General features: G+C 37.3%; 1 protein-coding gene across 3 annotated transcripts in view; it reads left to right on the top strand.

The window, feature by feature from the left end:
* Positions 1–21,826, top strand: part of SSBP2 (single stranded DNA binding protein 2) — a 186,798-nt gene that overhangs the window by 141,784 nt on the left and 23,188 nt on the right. For all 3 annotated transcript variants that reach the window (XM_065046440.1, XM_065046441.1, XM_065046439.1), the window contains 7 exons: positions 790–849; positions 4,189–4,255; positions 4,442–4,512; positions 8,281–8,348; positions 14,871–14,919; positions 16,635–16,670; positions 20,189–20,243. In XM_065046440.1, coding sequence (XP_064902512.1) covers positions 790–849; positions 4,189–4,255; positions 4,442–4,512; positions 8,281–8,348; positions 14,871–14,919; positions 16,635–16,670; positions 20,189–20,243 — 406 coding nt within the window. The remainder of the gene's footprint in view (positions 1–789; positions 850–4,188; positions 4,256–4,441; positions 4,513–8,280; positions 8,349–14,870; positions 14,920–16,634; positions 16,671–20,188; positions 20,244–21,826) is intronic.

Below are 21,826 nucleotides of genomic sequence, written 5' to 3'. Positions count from 1 at the left end.
CAGAATGGAATAAGCAGATTTGTTAAATGTATTTGCTGGTATTGCCATTTGTTTATTTTTTATTTGTGGTCCTGGTTTAAGGGACTGACCTTCTTTGTGGGCCACAAAGTTGTATAATAGCAGCCCAGAGCCACTAGAACCTCACAGGGTGCAGCAGGATGGTGTGACAGATTTGCATGTATATTTGGTTTTGAGAGTAGATGTACTGAGTGATCATGGAATTACATATGGAGGGATGGGAGGAGTAACACTGAATTAATATGGTTCATATAAAGCACAAAAGCTAAAAATATATTATGACATAAACTTGAAATCTGTGCCCTCACAAGTTAAATCTGTTGCATTATACTGTATTATGAAAAACCAAACGGAAAATATTTGCCATCATTATGCTGTTACTCACCTCTTGCTGTCCCAAGAAGATTTTTCTTTTATATTCCAGAGTTCTTATCTTTCCCTCTTTTCCATTCAAATGTACAGATGTGTGATTATATGATCATATGATTTACATGGTTTATTTTTCTTCACAGTTAATGCATTAAGTTGTTTATATTCTGTGTTCACAGTAGCTATAACAGAGTTTTAAATAATGTATCTTGGTTGATGCATTTGCTAAGAATCTCTAAATTTATTTAGTTCTGATAAACATCATGGAATAATACACTGAATGCTCTCAGGAGATGTGTGAGCTGGATGCCTGAGGTGTGAGCAAGGCACAAGCCCTACTCCCAATGACTCAATGCAGTATTTATAAGTGAAGTTTAATTTTTTTGTTGCTTTTTTCCGTAGCCTTTCATGTCCCCTCGGTACCCTGGAGGTCCAAGGCCACCTTTAAGAATACCCAATCAGGTAAGAATTTACCGCTAATGCACCATAGTGGCCCAGGGTAGTGGTTCAGTGCTGGGAACAGGACATGTTGTCTTGTTGGTTACCAGTGGTTCATTGGCTATAAAACATACTCAGTCCCTCTCCACCACATTTTGTCTGACCATTAAATAGTTGTTCTGATAAGGTGTGACCATGCCACTCCCAGCTCATTTTCCTGTGCTTAATTAGTGTCTACACCTCAAAATGTATTGTGCATTAAGCCTGTTTACAGGGGGAGGATATAGTTGTCCTGTGTGATGCTGCATTAACCTCATCCAGCCAGTGCTGCCTGCTCTGAGAACATCCCCATAGCTGTTCCACTCTCCAAGCTTTCCTAACCACATGAAGCAGTTAGCTCTGAAAATTATTTTTACTTAATTCTGTGTAAAATGCATCACTCCCTCCTGTTCTTTGTGGGATATATGAAGTATATTTATTTCACAGTAAATATGGGGATTATTGTTGAGAAACAGATATCATAAAGTACTCTATGGTTCTTATAGACACTATGAGGACTTCATAAAAGAATTAGATTCCCAATTTTATCTCATCTCCACCAGAGGATATACATGCTAGTGTAACAGGAATGAGTAATGAGCTGCTGTTCGTCAGCAAAGACCTTTATTGGCCCATCTGTGAAAAGACGGTTCTGCAAGCAGATAGCATTTGTATTTTTAAGTTCTCCATAGTGCAGATAGAGGAGGAGAAAGCGGTTGTCAGCAGATGAAAAGTTAGAGTTAAGAAGACAGAAAAATATCAGCAGAGCTCTGAAAGAAAAACTGGGTCAGTTACAATATTGGGAAAGTTGGTATGACAGATGGAATGGGTTTTTTGATCCAACTTAGACTTCCAGTACTGCTGTTTTTGTTGTCAAAGCTTGATGAGGAGACTTTTATGCTCCAACCTCAGTCCTGGCCATCTTATGTGAAAAAACTTGTCTATAGCACTGGCACAATATTGCCAGAAAGTTTAAAAGTTTAAAAATTGGTTTAAAATTCAGTGAGCTGAATGTGTCGGGTCACAAGACTTCTTCAAATGTTTCTGCAAATCAGACATGGTGATGTTTGGGAGCAGGTTAAGTTACCTGTAGCATGGCTGCTTTCTCGGAAGGAAATGGGTGGCTTAATTAATATTGTTGAAATGATCATCAAGGGACAATGTGAGAGTACAGTGTCATCAGTACTTTAGTTAAATATTTGCTATGAGCATACTGTAACTCCATACAAAATATCCTCTTGATTTTTACATCTTCCAGTAATCTCTTAGTCAAAGATACACCAGTGTTTGGGTTTCACATATTTCTTTATTTCTCTTTCTGTGTTTCTGAGCACTGTAAATAATGGCAGGTAGAAACTGGATGTGGTGGATGCTGTGAAAGCTCTGCCAACATGCAGTTTTAGCTTTGGAACTGTTTTTGTCTGCATATTGTGATATTTTCAGTTCGGAGCTGTAACATAATCACATAATCTTAGTGAATTACAGCTCTTGCAATTCATTTACATTATGCTGCATTCATGAATGGTTGCTTTTAACAATACTGACATTATTTAAGTTACAGTATAGATGGGGAGTGTGTGGAATTAATAAACTACTGTAGTGCAGCTTTAAGGCTGAAATTTTGATTAGCTGGAAGTCAGTAAATATCAGAACTAAAACTGCCTCTGTAACTATTAACTAGTCCTTAGTGTCTTGCAGCAGGGATTGTGTTTTGTAGATAAGGGAGGGTAACGCAGCACATGTGTGCACAGCACAGTCCAGTCAGTGCTGGGTAAGGGTTATCTGAGCTAGATCTAGGCTTTGTAGCAAGGATGATTAGTACTGACCCAGAGCCACACTAGTGCCTCTAAATTGCCTCCAGTGCTTGATCACTGTGAGATCAAGCCCTGCTGTGCACAGTGCATTGTGCTGCACAGGTACAATTGTTTTTCTTGAAAAGTGGTGTGATGTGTTGGAAAGGAACCACAGTCCTTCGTGTAATGATCTACAGTGTAATGACCATGTGAGTTAATTCTTTGGTCATCTGTGGTCGCGGCAGCAAATCCCTCTGTGTCCTTGTGCCTCACTTGTCATCCTTGGCAGTTCCTGCTGGGCTAATGTTTGACACTTCTCTGTGCATTTCATGTCTCTGTGCTGCATTTTGTCCTGACTTTCAAGCCACTGGAGTGCATGTAAAAGTTTTAAATTATGTCATCTGAGATTATATGTTTATCCCATAAGCCTTACAGTACCTTTTCACCATGTTACCTCTAAGGTATTAACATGTATCTTAGTTTTGAATTTCCTACTTCTTGTGGAAACAGACTTTATAATGTTTACACATAGGTTCCCCTTTATATGTACCCAAGACTCCTATAGTATTTTCAGCTCAAGAGTAACTTATCTGTTCCCTCAGTAAGCAATAACTGAATGGACTACTTTCATAATAAGAGATTTACTCATCCTGGATGCATTTGTACTGAAAATGTTGTATTGTTTTGAAATGCGAAACAGCACCTAGTGGGTCAGCTGAAGATCCATTCATAAAAACATTTTCCTAGTTGACTAAGCTATAGGTAAGAGACTGTAGAAATTAGCCTTGAACCTAATTCAGTTACCATAAACCCAAAGGGCAGATGAAATGTAGGGACATAGAAGCAATATGTTTGATTTGGACCAGTGGTGAATCAACAACACAATGTACCTTCATGCTTGAAGGCAAATTTAGGAGCAAGCTTTGTGACTGTTGTTATCTTCTGTAGACTAATAAAAAGCTTATCTTGGCATTGGTCCCCTTCAAGAGTAGGAATGCCCCCCACACCACAGCCGAAATTAGCTGTACCCTGTGAATTCTGTGCAGTTGGCTCGGCTATAGCTCACTCTTGGAGAATACTGGTGTCTGCATCCTGGGCTCTGACAGGAAATGTTAAAATAATGGTTAAAAGGGAAAACTGTAGTAACATAAGCTTTGGATAAGTTTCCATGTACCCAAGAAGAAGGCAGTATTTGAAAGTTAAACAGTGAGTAAGCCAAAGTGAAGGAAGTATTGGGGGGTGTGAAGGTGAATTAGGCAGTTGTATTTTGGAGATTATTTATACATAATTCCATGGAAGTCCAAGAGTTTGCCCATGCAAAATGCATAGCCAGGGTTGTAGGATGTTTGGGACTTTTAATTTAGTTATGCACTTAGGACATTTACTTGAGTCATTAGGAAAGTTAACTTTTCCACATTACTTTTGATTCAGAAAAACGTTTGGGATTTAAACCCAAAATATCTACATTATGTGTTTAACATAAATTTTGAAGCATTTTTGTGCTTTTAACACATGGTTTCTATGCTTGCAGGCACTTGGAGGTGTCCCAGGAAGTCAGCCATTATTGCCTAGTGGGATGGACCCAACACGGCAGCAAGGTGAATTAAATAATTATTTTGACCCTTCAAAAGTACCGTCTTCTCAAACTTGTGTATTTCTGTTTTTCAAAGCTTACTGCAGCTTTTTAAGCTTGGTGTTAATTAAAAAGAAATGTTTTGTTAAAGTTGTTTTACAAGGAAATTGTGTGTCACATAGTGTTTTAAGTTACATGGTTTTATTTGCAGGGCATCCAAACATGGGTGGGCCGATGCAGAGAATGACTCCTCCAAGAGGAATGGTTCCGTTAGGACCACAGGTACCTTCCACAAGCGGATACCCATTTCTATTGATAGGCCTGTATTTATACTATATTACTCTGGCTTTCCATAGCTTGAAGATGGCCAGGACTTGTTCTTCTAATCCCATTTTAAAATAGTTTTTAAAACTTTATATTTTGCAAAAATTAAATCTTGGTTGCACCTGTAGGAAGTCTCAAATGAAAACATCAGTCATTTTAATTAAGAGTTGAAACTAAAAGAGGAATCCTTTCACTGATTTCAGAAAAAATTACGTTTGTCCTACAGCCAGTGTATGTTGTAGTCAAAGGCTGACATTGTAAAGGAGACCAAGGACTGAGTAGGTGTCTCCTCATCCTGCCAGCCATGCTGTTCAGGAGGAAAGGATTAATACTTCTAACTTGGACAAACTCTTTGTACCAAAAATACCTCCCCAAATTCTGTCAAGTCTTTCTTTCATCCGCTATTGATCTAGATTTTTGGTGAATGTTAGAGAGATCTTAATATAAAATGAGAAGTTCATGCTGCCATTTTTCCCCATTGTCAATTGTAAGAATCTCTCTAGCTGTGTTTTTAAGAGCGAAGCAACCTTGGATTGCAAGAATCAGCCTTCTCCAGGGTGCTCACCTGCTCATAATTTTTCATAGGCTCGTTCTTCAAAATTGTAAAAAATATGAGTGGATATTTGTCAGTATTACATTTCAACAGTAAACTAAGGTAGAAAACAAATTAATGAAATATGAAATCCAAATATGAAATGTAAATCCAAAAGATTATTCTGTATTTTGTCAGCACTTTCAGTGAGAGATAATTTAGATGGTTGTGTTTCATACTTGCCTAGCCACTATTTTGTTTTACAGCGTGCTTGTTGTGCCCACACTTTGTGTTTTCACTTCCCCATATCAGATAATCTTTCTAGTGACTTCTTTGTTCCTTGGAGTAGCAACCAAATTTGAAATTATTAAATAGCTTTGCCTTTCAAATCTGTTCATAACTGTCTCTAAAATTTTGGGTCTTCTTGGTAGAAACCAAGGTGCATTTCTACACCACATCTGCTGTGTGACCAACACACCACTATTAAATAAGTTTGGTATCATTTCTGTAGCACTGAAGTGTGTTTAACACTTGCCTTTTGGAGGTAGAGACGCTTTGCAATGCTGCCATGTGAGATTGAGCTGATACTTTATGCAGCACAATTAGTCACACAGCAGGCAAATCTCATGCCAGTTTTTATAAGGATAGTTCATCCATTTTTGCAGTCTCTTAAAATCAACTGGTTTTGTAAGGTTCTTCTGTACTGAACATCCTCTTAAAATGGGGAAAAATGTTGCTAATCTACACAAAAATTAAGTTCACAATCAGTCTTTTCTATAAATGGTTCATCTTCTATCTTTGTATCTGGTATTTAGGATCATCCTAGAATGGAGTTCTAAAAACAAATTTGATAAATCTTTCAGACCAGCTTTTAAGCTACAGTTAAAGTTGACGTAGGTGTGCCCATAGCGGGAGGCCCTGCTGCCTTGCGGCCGGCCGTCAATTGGGAAACAATGTCCTGATACAGAAATGCAGATGCAAATTAAATAGTATAAAGCAAAAAGCAGTGGATGCTTTTAAATGCTCAATCTGTGAAAAATGCCAAAGAATTTGGTTTGGCCTTTTTTTCAAGCTGTGGTTACGCTAGGTGAGTGGGGTACTACCCCCAATCTGTGACTGTTGCTTCTCCTTGTCCTTCTTATTTGGTGGTGGGCCTGCCCACAACCTTCCTAATGCTTTCTAGTCAAAAATAATCAGGTCATCATAAACATTAAATAAAATAATCTGGCTCATTTTGGCCACCTGATGTTAGGAAACACTTTTGTGAACAGCTCAATTGCCAAATGAACAGTGGTGGTGGCGACTTTGGATAGAAAACTGTAAGGAGCATATTGGGGCACTAACTTCTGCAGAGAACATAGCTGCAACTGAAGAAATATATATATTGGTAGCCTTAATGAAAGTGCTCTTATTTTAAGACCAAGGAGTACATTTGATTAGAATTAGCAGTAATTAGAGTTAGAAGTACGTTTGATTTGGATTCTTTCGGTCCTGCAGGATTCCACAGATCCCTTTAACCTCAATCCACAACAATGATTCCTGAATTAAAATAAAGAAGCTGGATAACCAGGCAGGCCAAGTAGGGAAAATGGTTCAGCCTTCCACATCAAAATGGAAAAATGAAATAAAACGGATAAGGAACTGCTGTTTCGTAACAGCCAGACTGTTCTGTTCCAGATCCAGTAGTGCCAGCTGGAGATGTCACTGTGTCCAGCTGTTTTGACTACCCACCAGTTACTATTCTACAGTTCTTATAGAAGAGTTGCTTAGGCAAAATCATGTAGGATAACCTAGGTTAAACAACAGGTTTGATTAATCTGTCTGACTTTTGCCTGAGCGTGGGCACCAATTGGTTTGCTGGCCACACACAGGAAGGCAGGAATGAGCAGGGACTGGTGACCAGAAGCTGTGGGGACACTGTGTTCAGATGGCACTGTTGGGTCTGGACGAGGACACCTGTTTGCAGCCTCTGGATATATTATTGCAAACCAGCTCTCCGCAGGACACCTCTAAAATTGTTAACAATGAAGAAAATTCCAAGTTTGTGGGTTTTGTTTGCACCAACAGAACCTCCCCTCCGAGTCACAGATCAGTTCTAGATAACTGGATATGTCATATAAGTCAAAATAGCACCAGACCCATACTTTGGATGTCACTGTTGGATTTCTCTCATGTATTCATAACTTAGGTTTACATGGTGGTGTGAACCCAACCAATCTAGAGATCACCCATAAGCCTAAGTCATATAATTTATGCAGTTTGTAGTAAACTGTGCATGAAATAGACTGTATTAGTTTTATTATTGGGAAATAGACTCCAACAATGACCTAATTATTTTAAAAGTAAACCACTTCTTTCCCTGCACCCCCTTCCAAAATGCACAGCTGTTCATTTTAGAAAATTTACTATTACCTGTTTGTAAATATCAGAAAGATGTAGCAGTATTAACACAGATTAGGGAGTGCATTGTGATTGTGAGGTGAGATACTCTGTTCTCCTTGTATACTTCTGAATAAAAATGGATATAATTTATTTTTTCATCTAGATAATACAGTTAAACTTTTGTCGTAATATCAGAGCACAAACTCAGATTCTGTAGTCATTGCGCAATTAATTTGTTGATATCACTATGACATTCATGATCATACGAAATGCTTTTCCTATTAGTTGCTTTAGACTTATTATAATTGACTAATTAGAAGAAAAATGTGGTGGTTATACTGTATGTTATAAAAGTGATATTATGTGGTGTAATTATACAGGCATTTATTGATATCCTAACAAAATGTAATGAAAATAATTCTATTTTAATTCCATGATGTTGAAATCTTAGAATCTAAGTCCAGGTTTCTGAATTTGAATGAGCTCCCTTGGTATAAAATTTGAATATATTATAAAACCTGCCTTAGTTGGCCATTGACTCAACCTCTATATGTCTAAATAGTTCCTCCTGAAAAAACTGACATTTAAAGTATTCTTAGTCTTGTTTCTGTTGTTTGTAATTCTTTCTTGGTGGGGTTAACATCATCATTTTTTTAAGTCAACAATGGAAACTCCTGGAAGAATTAATTACATTGGCCTATCCATTCAGCAGTTATATAGGGATATCATTAACCTGCTGTCCTTTCTTTCCCCCTCCTCTTTGGTTTTGTTTTTTTGTTTTGTGGTAGTCTGACCCTTGGTTATCATTGCAGAACTATGGAGGTGCAATGAGACCCCCACTGAATGCTTTAGGTGGCCCGGGGATGCCTGGAATGAACATGTAAGCAAATAATAAAATCTTATAATATTTAGAAAAATCACTGTTTCGTTGTAGAAGTAACATTTGGGATACATGCGACAAGGGAGAACATGCTTTGATAAGTAACATGCTTTGATGATTAATTACAGCAATTTAAAGAAGTGAATCCGCAGCAGTTTCCTTCTGCACGCGTCTCTTACAGGCGCCTTTGCTGTCCCTGCAAGTCTGTACAAATACTGAGTTTCTTTCACAGGTCAAAGTTCAATTACTGGGAATATTTTGTCAGTGTAGTCACCAACATAACATAAAAAATATGCATTTTTTTTCTAAATGACACTATTTGCATTTATGTTTTTATTGAATGATTCAATATTTTTAAAGAATGGTACCAGTGTGGCTTTTTTTTGCAAAATAAACAAGTACTTAATTTTAGCAAGAGAAAACCATTATCTGTAACTATTTATTAAAAAAAAAAAAAAGAAAAAATAAAAGACATATTTGAAAGAAGTGTGGATTACTATTTCTCCATTGCTGGTTTATTTCCATAACTACATTTATTTCCTGTCTGTCAGATACAGGAGCATCACAGATATGAGTGTAACGTTTTAATATTTCCAAGCACTTCTGGGACTCGATCATCATTTAGTAGAAATTGACACAGACTGAATTGATATGTACTGATGTATTCCAGGCATGGATTTATCATGGGAGTGTATTGTGCCTTTTATACCTGTCAACAATACCCCTCGCTGTGTAGAAGTACTTCTGATTTAAAATGAGTGTATCTAGAGTATACTAAATTTAAGGTGAGGATTTTAACATCGCAAGTGGCCCAACATGAACAATCTTCTGCACTTCAGATAAATATTTTGCTTACTTGGAGTTGCTTACATGATTAGCAAGTCTGGAAGAAAATAAGGTGCTACTTGTATTATATAGATCTCTCTCTTAAGAGATTCACAGATTTTAAGGGACTGCTCTAATTAGCTCTAGCGTAACACAGACCAGAGATTATCAAGTCATTCTTGTCAGAGAAGGCAGCAGAGAGGACCCACTATCAACACACTCAAATGATTTTGCAACCTAAAGCAGAGGACATCTTCTTTTCTTTCTCCTTCGTCTTTCAAGAGTGGATTTTCAGCAGAGCAGCACAGAAAACACAGTCAAGTTTAAAAAACTCTTGTTATCATTACATCATAGATACCCATTTTTACTCCTGTTTCTATAGGAGGCATAAGCGGGAGATGATAATTTTCATTTCAAGTATCACAGTATGTTTGGGATTGGAAGGGACCTCAAAAGATCATCCAGTCCAATCCCCCTGCTGGAGCAGGAACGCCTAGGTGGGGTCACACAGGAACATGTCCAGGCGGGTTTTGAATGTCTCCAGAGAAGGAGACTCCACAACCTCCCTGGACAGCCAGTTCCAGTGTCTGTCACCCTCACTGAGAAGAAGTTTCTTCTCAAATTTAAGTGGAACCTCTTGTGTTCCAGCTTGATCCCATTACCCCTTGTCCTATCATTGTTTGTCACTGAGAAGAGCCTGGCTCCATCCTCATGGCACTCACCCTTTATATATTTATAAACATTAATAAGGTCACCCCTCAGTCTCCTCTTCTCCAAACTAAAGAGACCCAGCTCCCTCAGCCTTTCTTCATAAGGGAGGTGCTCCACTCCCTTCATCATCTTTGTTGCCAACAAAGGGTTGCCAACCTGAAAACAAGGTATTGATACACCATTAAAAAAAACATCTAGTCCACCACATCCTTAATTCCTTCTGATTTCCAGTCAGACCTTGAATTCTTGAAACAAATAAAAGGAAATCTAATGTTAGTCTATCATAGACATCATATGTTGGACTCAAGATAATTCTAGGAACCTTCCCAAGGGTAGGCATTTCTTCTTTTAAATAAAATAGTTGTAGAAAAATTATTTAGATATTTGAAATTCAGTGTGAGTATAATACAAGCACTCACAGATCATCCTCAGGAGGATATTTTATTATAAGAAAATTAACTTTCTAAAATAAAATGTTATAAAGTAAAATGGAGGATAAATAAGTTATTTTGAGGCTACTTATCCATATAAAATTCATATATCCATATAAAATTAGAATTTACATAGGAAAAATAAGAAGACAGTTTCTGGATGACAAAAAGAATACAAAAAGAATTCCTGGTCTGCCAGAGATAGAGTAAATGGCTATGGGTTGAAATAATAACATTTCCATATTGCAGCATTTAATAAGCGCATTTTGTCTTGTGTTGAGCCAGTAAACATGCATAGATCGTGTTCTTTTAATTCAGTGTTGTGGGAAGTACGTTTTCCTTTGAACTGGTGTGTCCTCTTGAAGAAGACACCATGAATTGGAGATCTTTACTTGGGAAATTCATGAGCTTTGATACAGTGTATGATCTTCTGAGAAGAGCAAGATGTATTGCAATAATTATGAAGTAGGTAAGCACGGCAGTCTCCGTGTCTTACCAGGCATATACCACATTCCTTTACGTTCTTACAAATTCATCTTTACTCCAGCTCAGCGGGAACAGAATACGCTTTCTTGGTTTTGAACAAGACTTCATACTGTCCATTTGCTTATTATAAATTATAATTCACTTTAAAGCCATAATAGAGTCCAAAATGCTACTACTGGAATATTATGCTCTAGCGTATCCTGACCTGTGCTAGGTGTTGAATCACAGGCTGTTGTAAGGAGCTCCATTATTCCATGTCTTACTACATTAATGATTTTTTCACCATCAAACTGATAATTTTTTTCCTCTGTCAAATGAAGTGACATATACTGATCAAAAGCAAAATGAAACAGTTACTATGGTCTGAGGTTTTTTTAACTGTATTTCCAGAACATTAGGCTTTTTTCTTACTGTAAATGTACGGCTGTCAAAGTTGTCGTGATGCAGAAATCTTAATGAAGACTCATTATCTGGTCAATTCCAGCATTTGGAATCAGTCAGAGTGCATCCAAGGATAACGTGTGGGCAGTAGCAATAGATGGACCTGGCTGCGCTAAGTGCACTCTATGTGTTATCCCTTGTATTTTATCTAATGCGTAGCACTAAGAAATAACAGTGTAAGTGATTTAGTGTACTTACATTTCTATGAAACAGGATAACTATTCATAAATCTTACAGGAACACACATTGGTTTTTACATAGCCATATCCTTTTCTTACGTTTAAATTTTTCAGCGTTCAATATTTTTTTACTTTCGGCAATGTTAAAATATAAAAACGAGCACTCTACAAAAACAGTTGCCTTTTTAAAATCTGTCTTTTCCCCTGTGAAAGCTCAAAAGGAAGCTGTTCTGTTTAAGAGCAGAATACTTGCCAAATATAATTTTACATTTTTTCTGGAGGAAAAGGTGTTCTTTATTGTCAAAAATGGCAACAACCAGTTTGACAGCTTATAGACAGTATTTCAGTCTAGGAGCATATTCTGCACAAATATAGTACCGCTAAAAAATTGCTTATTAGATTACATATCCTGTGTTCTTCTTAAAAATAACTTTTATTTAAAGTAGAAGCTTTTAAGTTGAAACTTTTAAGTAAGATTTTATTTCTTTGTGGGAAAATGCCCTCTTTGCAACAAAATGGCAAATTTTAGGGAGCAGTGTTAAATTTCACTGGTAGTTTTTAATGGCCCACATGTCCTGCTGTGCTGTCTCAGGCGCTGAAAATATCTCAGTCATGCCTGAAAAGAAAAAAGTGTGATTTTGTTTTTTAACTTCAATTCACAAACTTCTGTCTAGATGTTTCATTTCCTGATTGAATATACATGGCCCTTGGGAAACTGAAATTTCAGACTGTATTTTTTAAAGTACTGGGATCAATGCTATAGGACTAAGTTAAAGGATAAAGTGCAGCTGTAATTAGTCACAGTGATAGACACTTCATAAATTACTCTGCTTTGGCATTGGTACATTAATAATAATGTTTTATGACTCTGCTGGTTCTTCCAAAATAAACAATCAATAAAAGGCAAAAAAATTGCATTGAAAAAAGTTGCAGGTAGCTTTTTTCTAGTGTGTGTTTTATAAGCAAACAACATTTGGCTCCACACAAACCATATGGCTTTCCAGCAGAACCTGCTACAGTGTTTTCTAAGTCTATACATAGAGCTGTCCACGGCTTCCAGTAAATTTGTAAATTCCAACTGTTTTTCAGATGAAAGGTGGGTTTCCCAGTCTCCCCATAAGGCCTGTCTAAATGTCCATGTTGCTGTGGCTTAAGCCAGTCATGCAGCTGAGTCCACCTTGTAGTATCTCTGTCGTTCAGAGTAATCTGTGGCGTCATCACAGATGTTTTCCATTTGATGCTTTTTGCTAGATGTATCTGTATTCATCTTACATAATGTAACACAAACGAGTGCAGAGGTGTGGGGTGAAAACAGACTTCCAGTGTTGTTACAAATATTCCCCATTTCTCTGAAAAATGGAATCAACTAAACCAAACATAGTACATAGAAAAAAAGAACAAATTTTAGATAGGAAAAAAAAAAAAACAACAAACCAACCCACACTAATATTTCACCTTATAATCATTAGCAGAGGAGAAATTACTAAATATCTGACCTGAGGAGCATGAGTAGTATGAGTCCCTTTCCTTGCTTTGCCTCCCTTCCTCTCAATGAATAAGGCAGAAAAGACCCTCACCTGCATTTTTGTTTTCCAACCACCCAAAAGTAATGTGAGCAGAAATAAATCAATTTCCACTTGATTTATTTCAGCTGATTTTTGAGCTAATACCTTTATGGTTTCCTGAACAGTGTCCTAAAAAAAATAAAATTGCATATTAGATCCCTCAAGCAACTTATCTACTCAATAGTATTTAGTTTTGCAAGGCTTTAAAATAGGTAGGGACCTTCCTGAACTCATTAACAAAGCCTGCTTTCTTCTCTGTATTTAAATCACTGCCATGTCTGGTGAGGTGTGGTGGCTAATGTTGCTTTTCTAAAGCCAATGAAGCCAAAATACCATTTAAAATGTGAAAGTTTTGTCATCTGCCTCTCAGTTGTCAGGGCCTTCAAAAAGTGACTTCATCTTATTTATAAATAACTGCGAGTTCCTAGTGCTCCCAGGAATAATTACGGTTATTGAGATGTTATGACTGTAAACATGGAGGTTTTACCTCCTGTATGGCTTAGTTCCCTCGGGACTGTTAAAAGACGAAGCCTGAGCACCGCGCTATTTTTCAGTGCTCAGCTCAGAGTGAGGATGTTAAAATAACAGCGAGTCGTGAGGAAAAACGTGCTCTGTCTGCACAGTTTTTCTTCTTTTCCTTTCCCCATTCCTGTCTGCTTTTCATACCTGTCTGATGTCTCCTTGGCGGTGGCTTCGTCAGACAGCTCTCCTGCCAATGGAACACTCTTGTCCCGTGCTGGGGAGCTGCCACTTCATGTGTGCGCCATCGGGGACGAGAGTGATGGGAATGTCCGAAAAGCATGAAGTTTCCGTTTTTCCTGCTGTACGATAAATTTCCTGTTTCTGTGACTTCTGTGGAGATAATGTAGCCTTAGTCAAGTAGTAAACTGGCTTTAGATACATATCTAAACATATGTTTTAAGTGTATGTATAAAATGGCATGTTTTCAATTTTTAGTACATGAGATTTACTGTTATTATTATCAGATACATGTTTTAGGAACATACTTTTTGTGGCTTTTTTTTAAAAATAGGTTTTTCCAAAGCATTTATAAAGTACTACCTTCACTTCCACTGATGAAACATTACTATACTTACAGTGTTCTAGATCCATACTCAACAAATACATGTATTTTCAATTCTTGAGGAAGGTACTGAATTATGCAAGCAGGAGTACTATTGCTATGAATGAAATTACACTTACATTTTAGTAGCTTTCTGACTTTGTCCATACCGTAAGTAGACTTTTCATGAGATGTCTCATACTTCCTCCAAGTATTTTTTAAAAAGGGCAACAGATTATAGGTTAAAACACTCCTCGTGAGAACTTAAAGAATTTGCAAACTTGTTTTTTACTCTTTCCAACAATTCTGTGCCACATTAATATATGGCGTATATGTAACACAGAGTTAAATTCTTCATGAACAGAAGGGACGAACTTCAAGAAAACACAAATTTGCAATGTCTTTCAAATTGTTCCATTGGGAATTTAAAAGGGGGATGACTGGCAAATTTAAAAGAGTTTGGGACCGACACAAAACTGCTCCATGTCCAGCACAGCCTGTGTCAGTGTGGATGGTGGGGAAGGACTACTTGTGATGCCATCCCGAAAGTACAGAAGTACCAGAATGAGTCTTAAATGTGAGTGGCAGGGTCATAATAATAAATACTTAATCAAGTCATAAACTGATTAAATGGAAGCAGTAGTGCAACAGTGAGCATTTTGCGGTAGCATTATAGCTTGACGTAGTTATAGTTTATAAATGCTTGAATTTGAAAAAAGTAACTCCTTTCTTATTCTGGAAACAGATTATTTTGATTTGCTTCCCCAGCTGGTCAGAAGTTGGAGGTTGTTCTATGTCTCATCTTTCTTCTTCTGTTGCAGGGGTCCTGGGGGTGGTAGACCTTGGCCAAACCCAACCAATGCCAATTCTGTAAGTAAATATTTAAAATATATTAGACATCATCTTATATTTAGGGAAGTATTTCTCATCAATACAATAGCAAAAAAATTCCACTTCATTCAATAAATTAAATACTGCGTGCTTTATGTTTTTCCATGCAACCCTAACACAGAGCAGGTACAGCAAGGAGCACATCTGAACGGAGTGCTGATTGACATGTAAATATCAGCTCTGTTCACAATCACACTATCATGTTCTGCATCTTTACATCAGTTACAGCACATCCATAACACAAAGGTTATTTTGAGGTATATTTAAAATATATTTTATCTTCCTTTAACGCAGGTAAGATGAGGTAGGTCAACACTATCTGGCCAGCAAGCTCTACAGAAATCACAGCTTGTTAAGATACAGCTTAATGTGTGCTCATATTTTACATAACAAAAGCACATTTGCTGCTCTTAACTAGGGAACATGGAATCATAGGGCAATTGCTTGCAAGACATCGGCCATTTTTATAAGCTTTTCGTAAAAAGCAATGCACTCTATTGAATTTCATTGCCACAACTACAAAGTGAGGTAGTACAATAGCAGGTTGAAGGAGGAGGATGTCAGTGAGGCATCCCACATGGACAACGGTGTCTGGTATTTCTTCAGGAAACTCAAAGGTAATTTTTTCATTTTCATTTAGTGATCATACATCATTAGTATGAAAATGTGTCTTTTTTTATCACTTGCAGTTGGATAAGATCAGCCTAGCATCACAGACTGGCCAGGTTCTTCCTGTTGTTCTCAGTTTTGACTTTTTAATTCAAATAATGACAACTGGGCAAAAAAAAAGGAAACTTTTCCCCAGTTTTCTTTTGTGTGTAGTCAATTAAATGGATGTTAGGTTATTTTTCAACTGATAATTGAAATATTTTCAGTCTATGAAATTAATTGAGAAGTCCAGTAATAGCTCTTTTTGTAAAAATGAGTTGACTGTCAAGTTGCATACAATCATGGAAGATGTTTATGCTACAAAATAATTTTGTATTTTGACAGTACAGTTGCATAATTCTAGGGTGAAAGAAGAGTTGCTTTTCCTTTTATCGTCAAGATTTTATTCAAAATGAAGTATATATATGAACATAAAGATTCGGTCCGTGCTTGGGATGACTCTGAAATCCTATTGACTTAAATGCAAGCATGTGCTGCTCATGTTTGTAAAGCTTATGAAGCATATTACCTTAATAATCTTACAGCTTAATGTTTTACTGTAGACTGCAGATATTTATAGATTTCATTGTGGCTCCCCAATAAGAATAAGAAGACTCTGGTAGTAGGTGCAAGAGCTGGATTTGTACTAGACCTTGTAACTTGGTATCTTAAAAAAGTGATCTTGCTGCTAAGAATGCTTGTCTCACTTATTGTGAAACAATGGAGAGGAGATATTAGACCTCAGCCTACAGACATATAAATTGGTGAATTATGTTATTCATATTAATTTCATTAGAGTGGCTACCAGGGCACACAAATCTTAAATGGAAATATTTGTATTTGAAATAGTGGGTGTTAAATTTTATTTGTGTCTATATTGCTAGTTTAGGACTTGAACATAAAATGGCAAGTTGTTGAAAAGGTGTTTTTTTCTGTCTCTTTGAAATAAATTAAACAAATGTTAACGTACAGCTGTACATAAATGTGTGTGTGGACCTCATCTCAATGCAGAAGAAATTACTGTTTTGTTTCTGTTGATGTTACAGATACCTTATTCTTCAGCATCTCCTGGGAACTATGTAGTAAGTACGCTTGTGTGTATTTGCTTATCAGAATAGATGTTGCTGTTTATATAGGCAAAGGAATAGCTGTCCAGATGTTAAGAAGAACCCTTGTGTATTGGTTGAGAACTGAACATCTGATCTCTGCTTAAGTTTTTTTCTTCCATCTATGGTGCATATGTTGATTTCCATCACTAGAATCATTATCAGTCTGGTCAAAATTGCCCTGAGTGCTCTTTTATTTCAGCAAACATTTATGTAATGAATACAATACATTGTCTTCAATAATAAAGGACACAAAACCATAGCTTTTTTTGGTAACACAATACTGTTTATGAGTTTCTGAACTTCAGAAAAAAACAAAACCAACAAACATCTGAAGAATTAGCATAAGCTTTTATCTCCCCAAGGATCTATAAACTGGTCCTTGTTGCTTAAGGAAAAATTTTATTCTTATCATTACCTTCTGAAGACTTGAAAATTCTTTTTTTCTCCATAGTCTGTTATGTCTTCATTTCACAGATGATGTCTTGATTTATTATGGATGAGTTGGTATCGTTGTTTTTACTTAGCCTGTACTTCAGAATGAAATAGTTACAACTTTGTAATGGGCCCAGCATTGAGTTGTCTTTCAAGAGATCATGAAGTGTAAACCCTCTCTGGAATTCAACAAATACACTTTACCTATCAACAAAATGTGTTTTGTTGGAGTATATACTATTGATTTTTGTCTCTATTCCAAGAGATTAACTTTGTTTATCCTTTTGAACTCTCTGTTGTTGTTGCTATTCTATTTGCATTATTTGTACTTCTAATATACTCTTCTAAAGTACATTGTTTCATCTGCTGTTAACACAGGTTTAGCACTAGCATCACACAGTAACAAGGGGGAATTACATATGTCTGTGTGTATGCATAAGTTGGATTCCAAACTTGTGTTGGTCCTTCAGGTTTCATTAGACCTCTGTCTTGATATTTCATGTTTTATCATCTGAAGATCAGACAACTGCAGGGCATTGACTTTAACCACCATAAAACCTAAAGCTATTTCAGAATGTGGAAATAGCAGGTCCTGCAAGGATGATATACCAGTGTTTTTTCATCTTTTTGTGCTGCTTATCTTTTTCTTATTTTCAGTCTTCGTAAGGGAGATGATCCTGAGGAGCTAAAGCTGAATGATGTATTTAAGGATGAGCTTATTTTGTTTAGACAAAAGCAATTTATTTTGTCCTTTATTTAGACAATTAACTGTGAAAAAGGTTATGATTCTCATAAGTGTCCATAACTGTAATAGTCATTTTGCCACATGTTAAGTGGAAACAGTCCAAATCTGCTGATCTCCAAACCAGTTTTAATGCAGAATTTAATAGATTTGTCTCTGTTGGGAAGCAGTTCTGTTGGGTTTGCCCTAAACATTAGTGACCCTAAACATCACTGTTGCTGATTTGGAAGTTGTTTTTTGATACTATAGGTAACTATTTTAAAGAAGCAAACCTAAGTAAGGTGCAGGTTGTAGTGGTGGACTTTTGGTGCACTCACATCAAGCAAAGGCCAGCCAGCATAAATTACTAGGACAAAAGTGGACATCGCCTTTTTTCAGTGTATTTCACATTTAAAATTAAGTGCAATAGTTAGTAGTGAAGCATCTTTTCTAATAAATGCCTGCTAGTGGTTTCTGCATCTATGTGGTGCTGAAAAATACATAAGCCTAAAAATCATGTTAGTGAGCTTAGTGCACAAGTACATGGATAAACCCTCATAGCCTGTGATGCCGGGAGGGTCATATATGTGATGCAAAGGTCCCTTTGAATTTGGAGTCTTTAGGTCTGCCGCAGCAATGGGGACATTTCTCATTGCCGAGGGGTGAATTGGCCTTTCAGGCAGTTTTGGCAAGCCCTAACCCATTCATTTCTGATTCAGTTGTAGTTCGGGACGGGGGAAAAAAGCTATGTGGCTGCCGGCAGTATGAAGTTGTGATTACGCCTTGGTTTTTATAAGCTGATCTGTGTGTTTCGTGGTCGAGTGAGTCTTTGTTCTAGCACACTTTGTAGAAGATGGTCGGTGACCTTACTTATTTCACAAACAAGGGGAACCACAAGATGAAGAACTAGTAGGTGGGGTTACATATAAGGACAAAGATGTATACGTATATTGACTGACTTCCCCCCGCAAGTATTTTACTTGTACAAGTCTGCCGAGGAGCGGTATCAATCAGAAAGCTGATATGTGACTGAGTTTGATCATCTGAAAATAGTGTTTGCTAGTGTATTATTGCTAAATGTTTTATAAGAGAATGCTATTTTAAGTAAGTCATTAAGAAACAGTGTCTATTGTTTTAAAGCCAGGACTTCCCTGCCTCCTTCCAAAATATCTCGGTGAATTACAGCAAATCTCAGCAATGTCCTTGTAAGCAGACAAGAACAACCAAACCTTTACATTCAGTGCTACTGAAAAAATGTTCCGGACTGGAACAGAATATCTGGTGTCTTAAAATATAATAAAAGAGATAAAAATATAATAAGATGAATTATTATATGAAAATAATAATCTGATGTTAGCAATCTGTGTATTTTTTTATTACAGAATGTCAATATTTAATGACTTGTATTGACACAGACATTTTTATCAAACTGGAAGTTGGTAATTTTTCATGTTACTTAAAACTATTAGTGGATCTGCAAACATAACAGCAAGAAATTACGGTTCTGTTCTTACTATAAATGATTTTGACGTTTAGAATAAAATTCTTGGAGAACTTTTTAAAGAACCTTAAAAAGCTTTTTCAACAACCAGAGCAGTTTGTGTATAGTTCTTAGTCATAAACAGATCTGCAACTCAGAATAATCTGAAACTAAGAAAACACGAGTTCTTTGATGGGGTTACTTTTTTTTCAAATCTTTCATTTAGCAGTCTAGGCAAGTGATATGACTGTACCCCCCATTATCCTGACCTTTTTAATCCTTTTGGCATTAATTTGAGAAGAAATTATGTATACAGATGTTATTTTCAAAAATCCTAGGATATTATACAGACAGAATTAAGATGCCTATTGCATTGAGATACCAAATCTGCCCAAAAAGAGAACTTTCTTCAGGTGACTAGGCTGTTCTGTCCCCATAGGACACCCCCTTGTTTTATGCTTAGCAAATATTGGTTCCTCATCCATTGACTGTGTACAGAGTACAACAAAACAGAAATGCCAACTGAAAAAACAGAGGTAATAGAAGTAGGTGGAGGGAATTAGATATAATTGTCTTAGGCCCTACTCCAAGTATTTCTCTTGTCTGACTCACAGCATGACACAGAGTTATTGACTAATGGGTATTCCAGTGTCTGGGTCCCTCCGTACATTAGGAGTGTGTGCTGGAGCTTGCTGACCAGTTACTTTGTCTTAATCTGTGATGAGCTGTTTCGCTAGTTTATCAGAAAAAGTGCATGTTTATACCAGAGTAACGATATTTCTTTTAGTTGTATTATGTTGATTTTTTACTGCGTTTTTTTTTCCTTTCATGCTAACTGACGTTTTCTGCTCTCTCTAGGGTCCTCCAGGAGGTGGAGGGCCGCCAGGAACACCTATCATGCCTAGTCCTGCAGGTATTGAAATATACTCAGAAATAATAAAATATAAGCAATTTCAGGAAGTGCACAAATTCTTTTTCAGACTTTGATTTTCATAAAGAATCAGATAATGATAATTTATTGGTTTTATGCTCTCTATATCAGTTCTTTTACTGCACTTCACTCTAATTCCCTGCTGTGTTGTGGTACAAAGCATTGTATCTCTGCAGTTCAGAGCAACTCATTTCTCTGGCTTTTGAGCCCATGTTTTCTTGCACAATTTCAGCAAGTTAAAAACGAAAGAAGTCACAGTCTTTGGGTTTGTTTTTTGTTGGTTTGTTAGTTTTGTTGTGGGTTTGTTTGTTTGTTTGTTTGTTGGGTTTTTTTGGTGGGTTTGGTTTCTTTTTTGCTAATGTTCTTTGGGACAATTCCACCAGTTTGGAAATCAGGAGGTTTATGAATCTGGTGAATCAAAGAATCACAGACTGACTGGTGTTGGAAGTGACCTCTGGAGATGATCCAGTCCAACCCACGCGCTAAAGCAGGGTCACCAGAGTAGGTTGCACAGGATCATGTCCAGGCGGGTTTGAATGTCTGCAGAGAAGGAGACTCCACAATCTCTCTGAGCAGCCTGTTCTGGGTGTCTGGCACCCTCAAAGTAAAGAAGTTTCTCCTCATATTCAGATGGAACCTTCTGTGCTTCAGTCTGTGACCGTTGCCCCTCATCTTATCATTGGGCACCACTGAAAGGAGCCTGGACCATCCTCTTGACATCCACTCTCAAGATATTTATAAACATTGATGAGATCCCGTCTCAGCTTCTCTTCTCCAGGCTGAACACACTCAGCTCTCTCAGTCTCTCCTCATAAGAAAGGTGCTCTAGGCCTCTAATCATCTTCATAGCCCAAAACTTTCCCTGTAGTATCTTAAGGGATCGATCTGACTGACGGGGTTTTTGAGCGATGTGCTGCATCCCACAGCTTGGTGTCTTGACAGGCAGGAGGGTGATGCTGGACATGTTGCTCTCCTCTGACGTGTAATGGAGGAGTGAGGCCCTGGAGGAGCCATCACCATGTCCTACCAGTGATCTGTTCCCAGAACTTCAACTACCATGTTGTTTCCCCAAGGAACATGGTCTGTATCTTGAAACTGAGTCTGCATGGAGATTTTGTCCATGCAAAAGATTGGCCACATTCCTACTAAGGTCTGAGGAAACGAGGAGGATGTAAGGATCCAGGATGGCTAGCTAGCTTAAAGATGGTCAACTAGGTGTAAGTATTTCGCTCCATCAATAGTCGTCAAAGATTCTGATATGAAAATGGAACTGCAGGACATGGAGGATGCTGTCCTTCGCCATGGATATCCTCAGAAATCTGCTAAAATGAAACTTATTACATTTTGTGTAACCCAGTATTCAATAGCTACTCCTTTTGGCCAGTTTCTGCCTTTCTAACTCACTTTCACCAACATTCACCCCAGTGATGTTACAGTTCCTCAGTGCTTATGTCCTACATGTTGTTGCTGTTCTCTATGGCACAGAAGGGTAGGGAGGTTTCCTAACTGGCCATGAAAATGCTTGCACTGATATAATATCTTCATTAAATACAACTCGAGCGCTT

The sequence above is a fragment of the Columba livia genome, chromosome Z, assembly GCF_036013475.1.
Source record: "Columba livia isolate bColLiv1 breed racing homer chromosome Z, bColLiv1.pat.W.v2, whole genome shotgun sequence".
Lineage (NCBI taxonomy): Eukaryota > Metazoa > Chordata > Aves > Columbiformes > Columbidae > Columba > Columba livia.
Note: the sequence above shows the minus strand (reverse complement) of the source record. Positions and strands in the feature narration are given on the sequence as shown.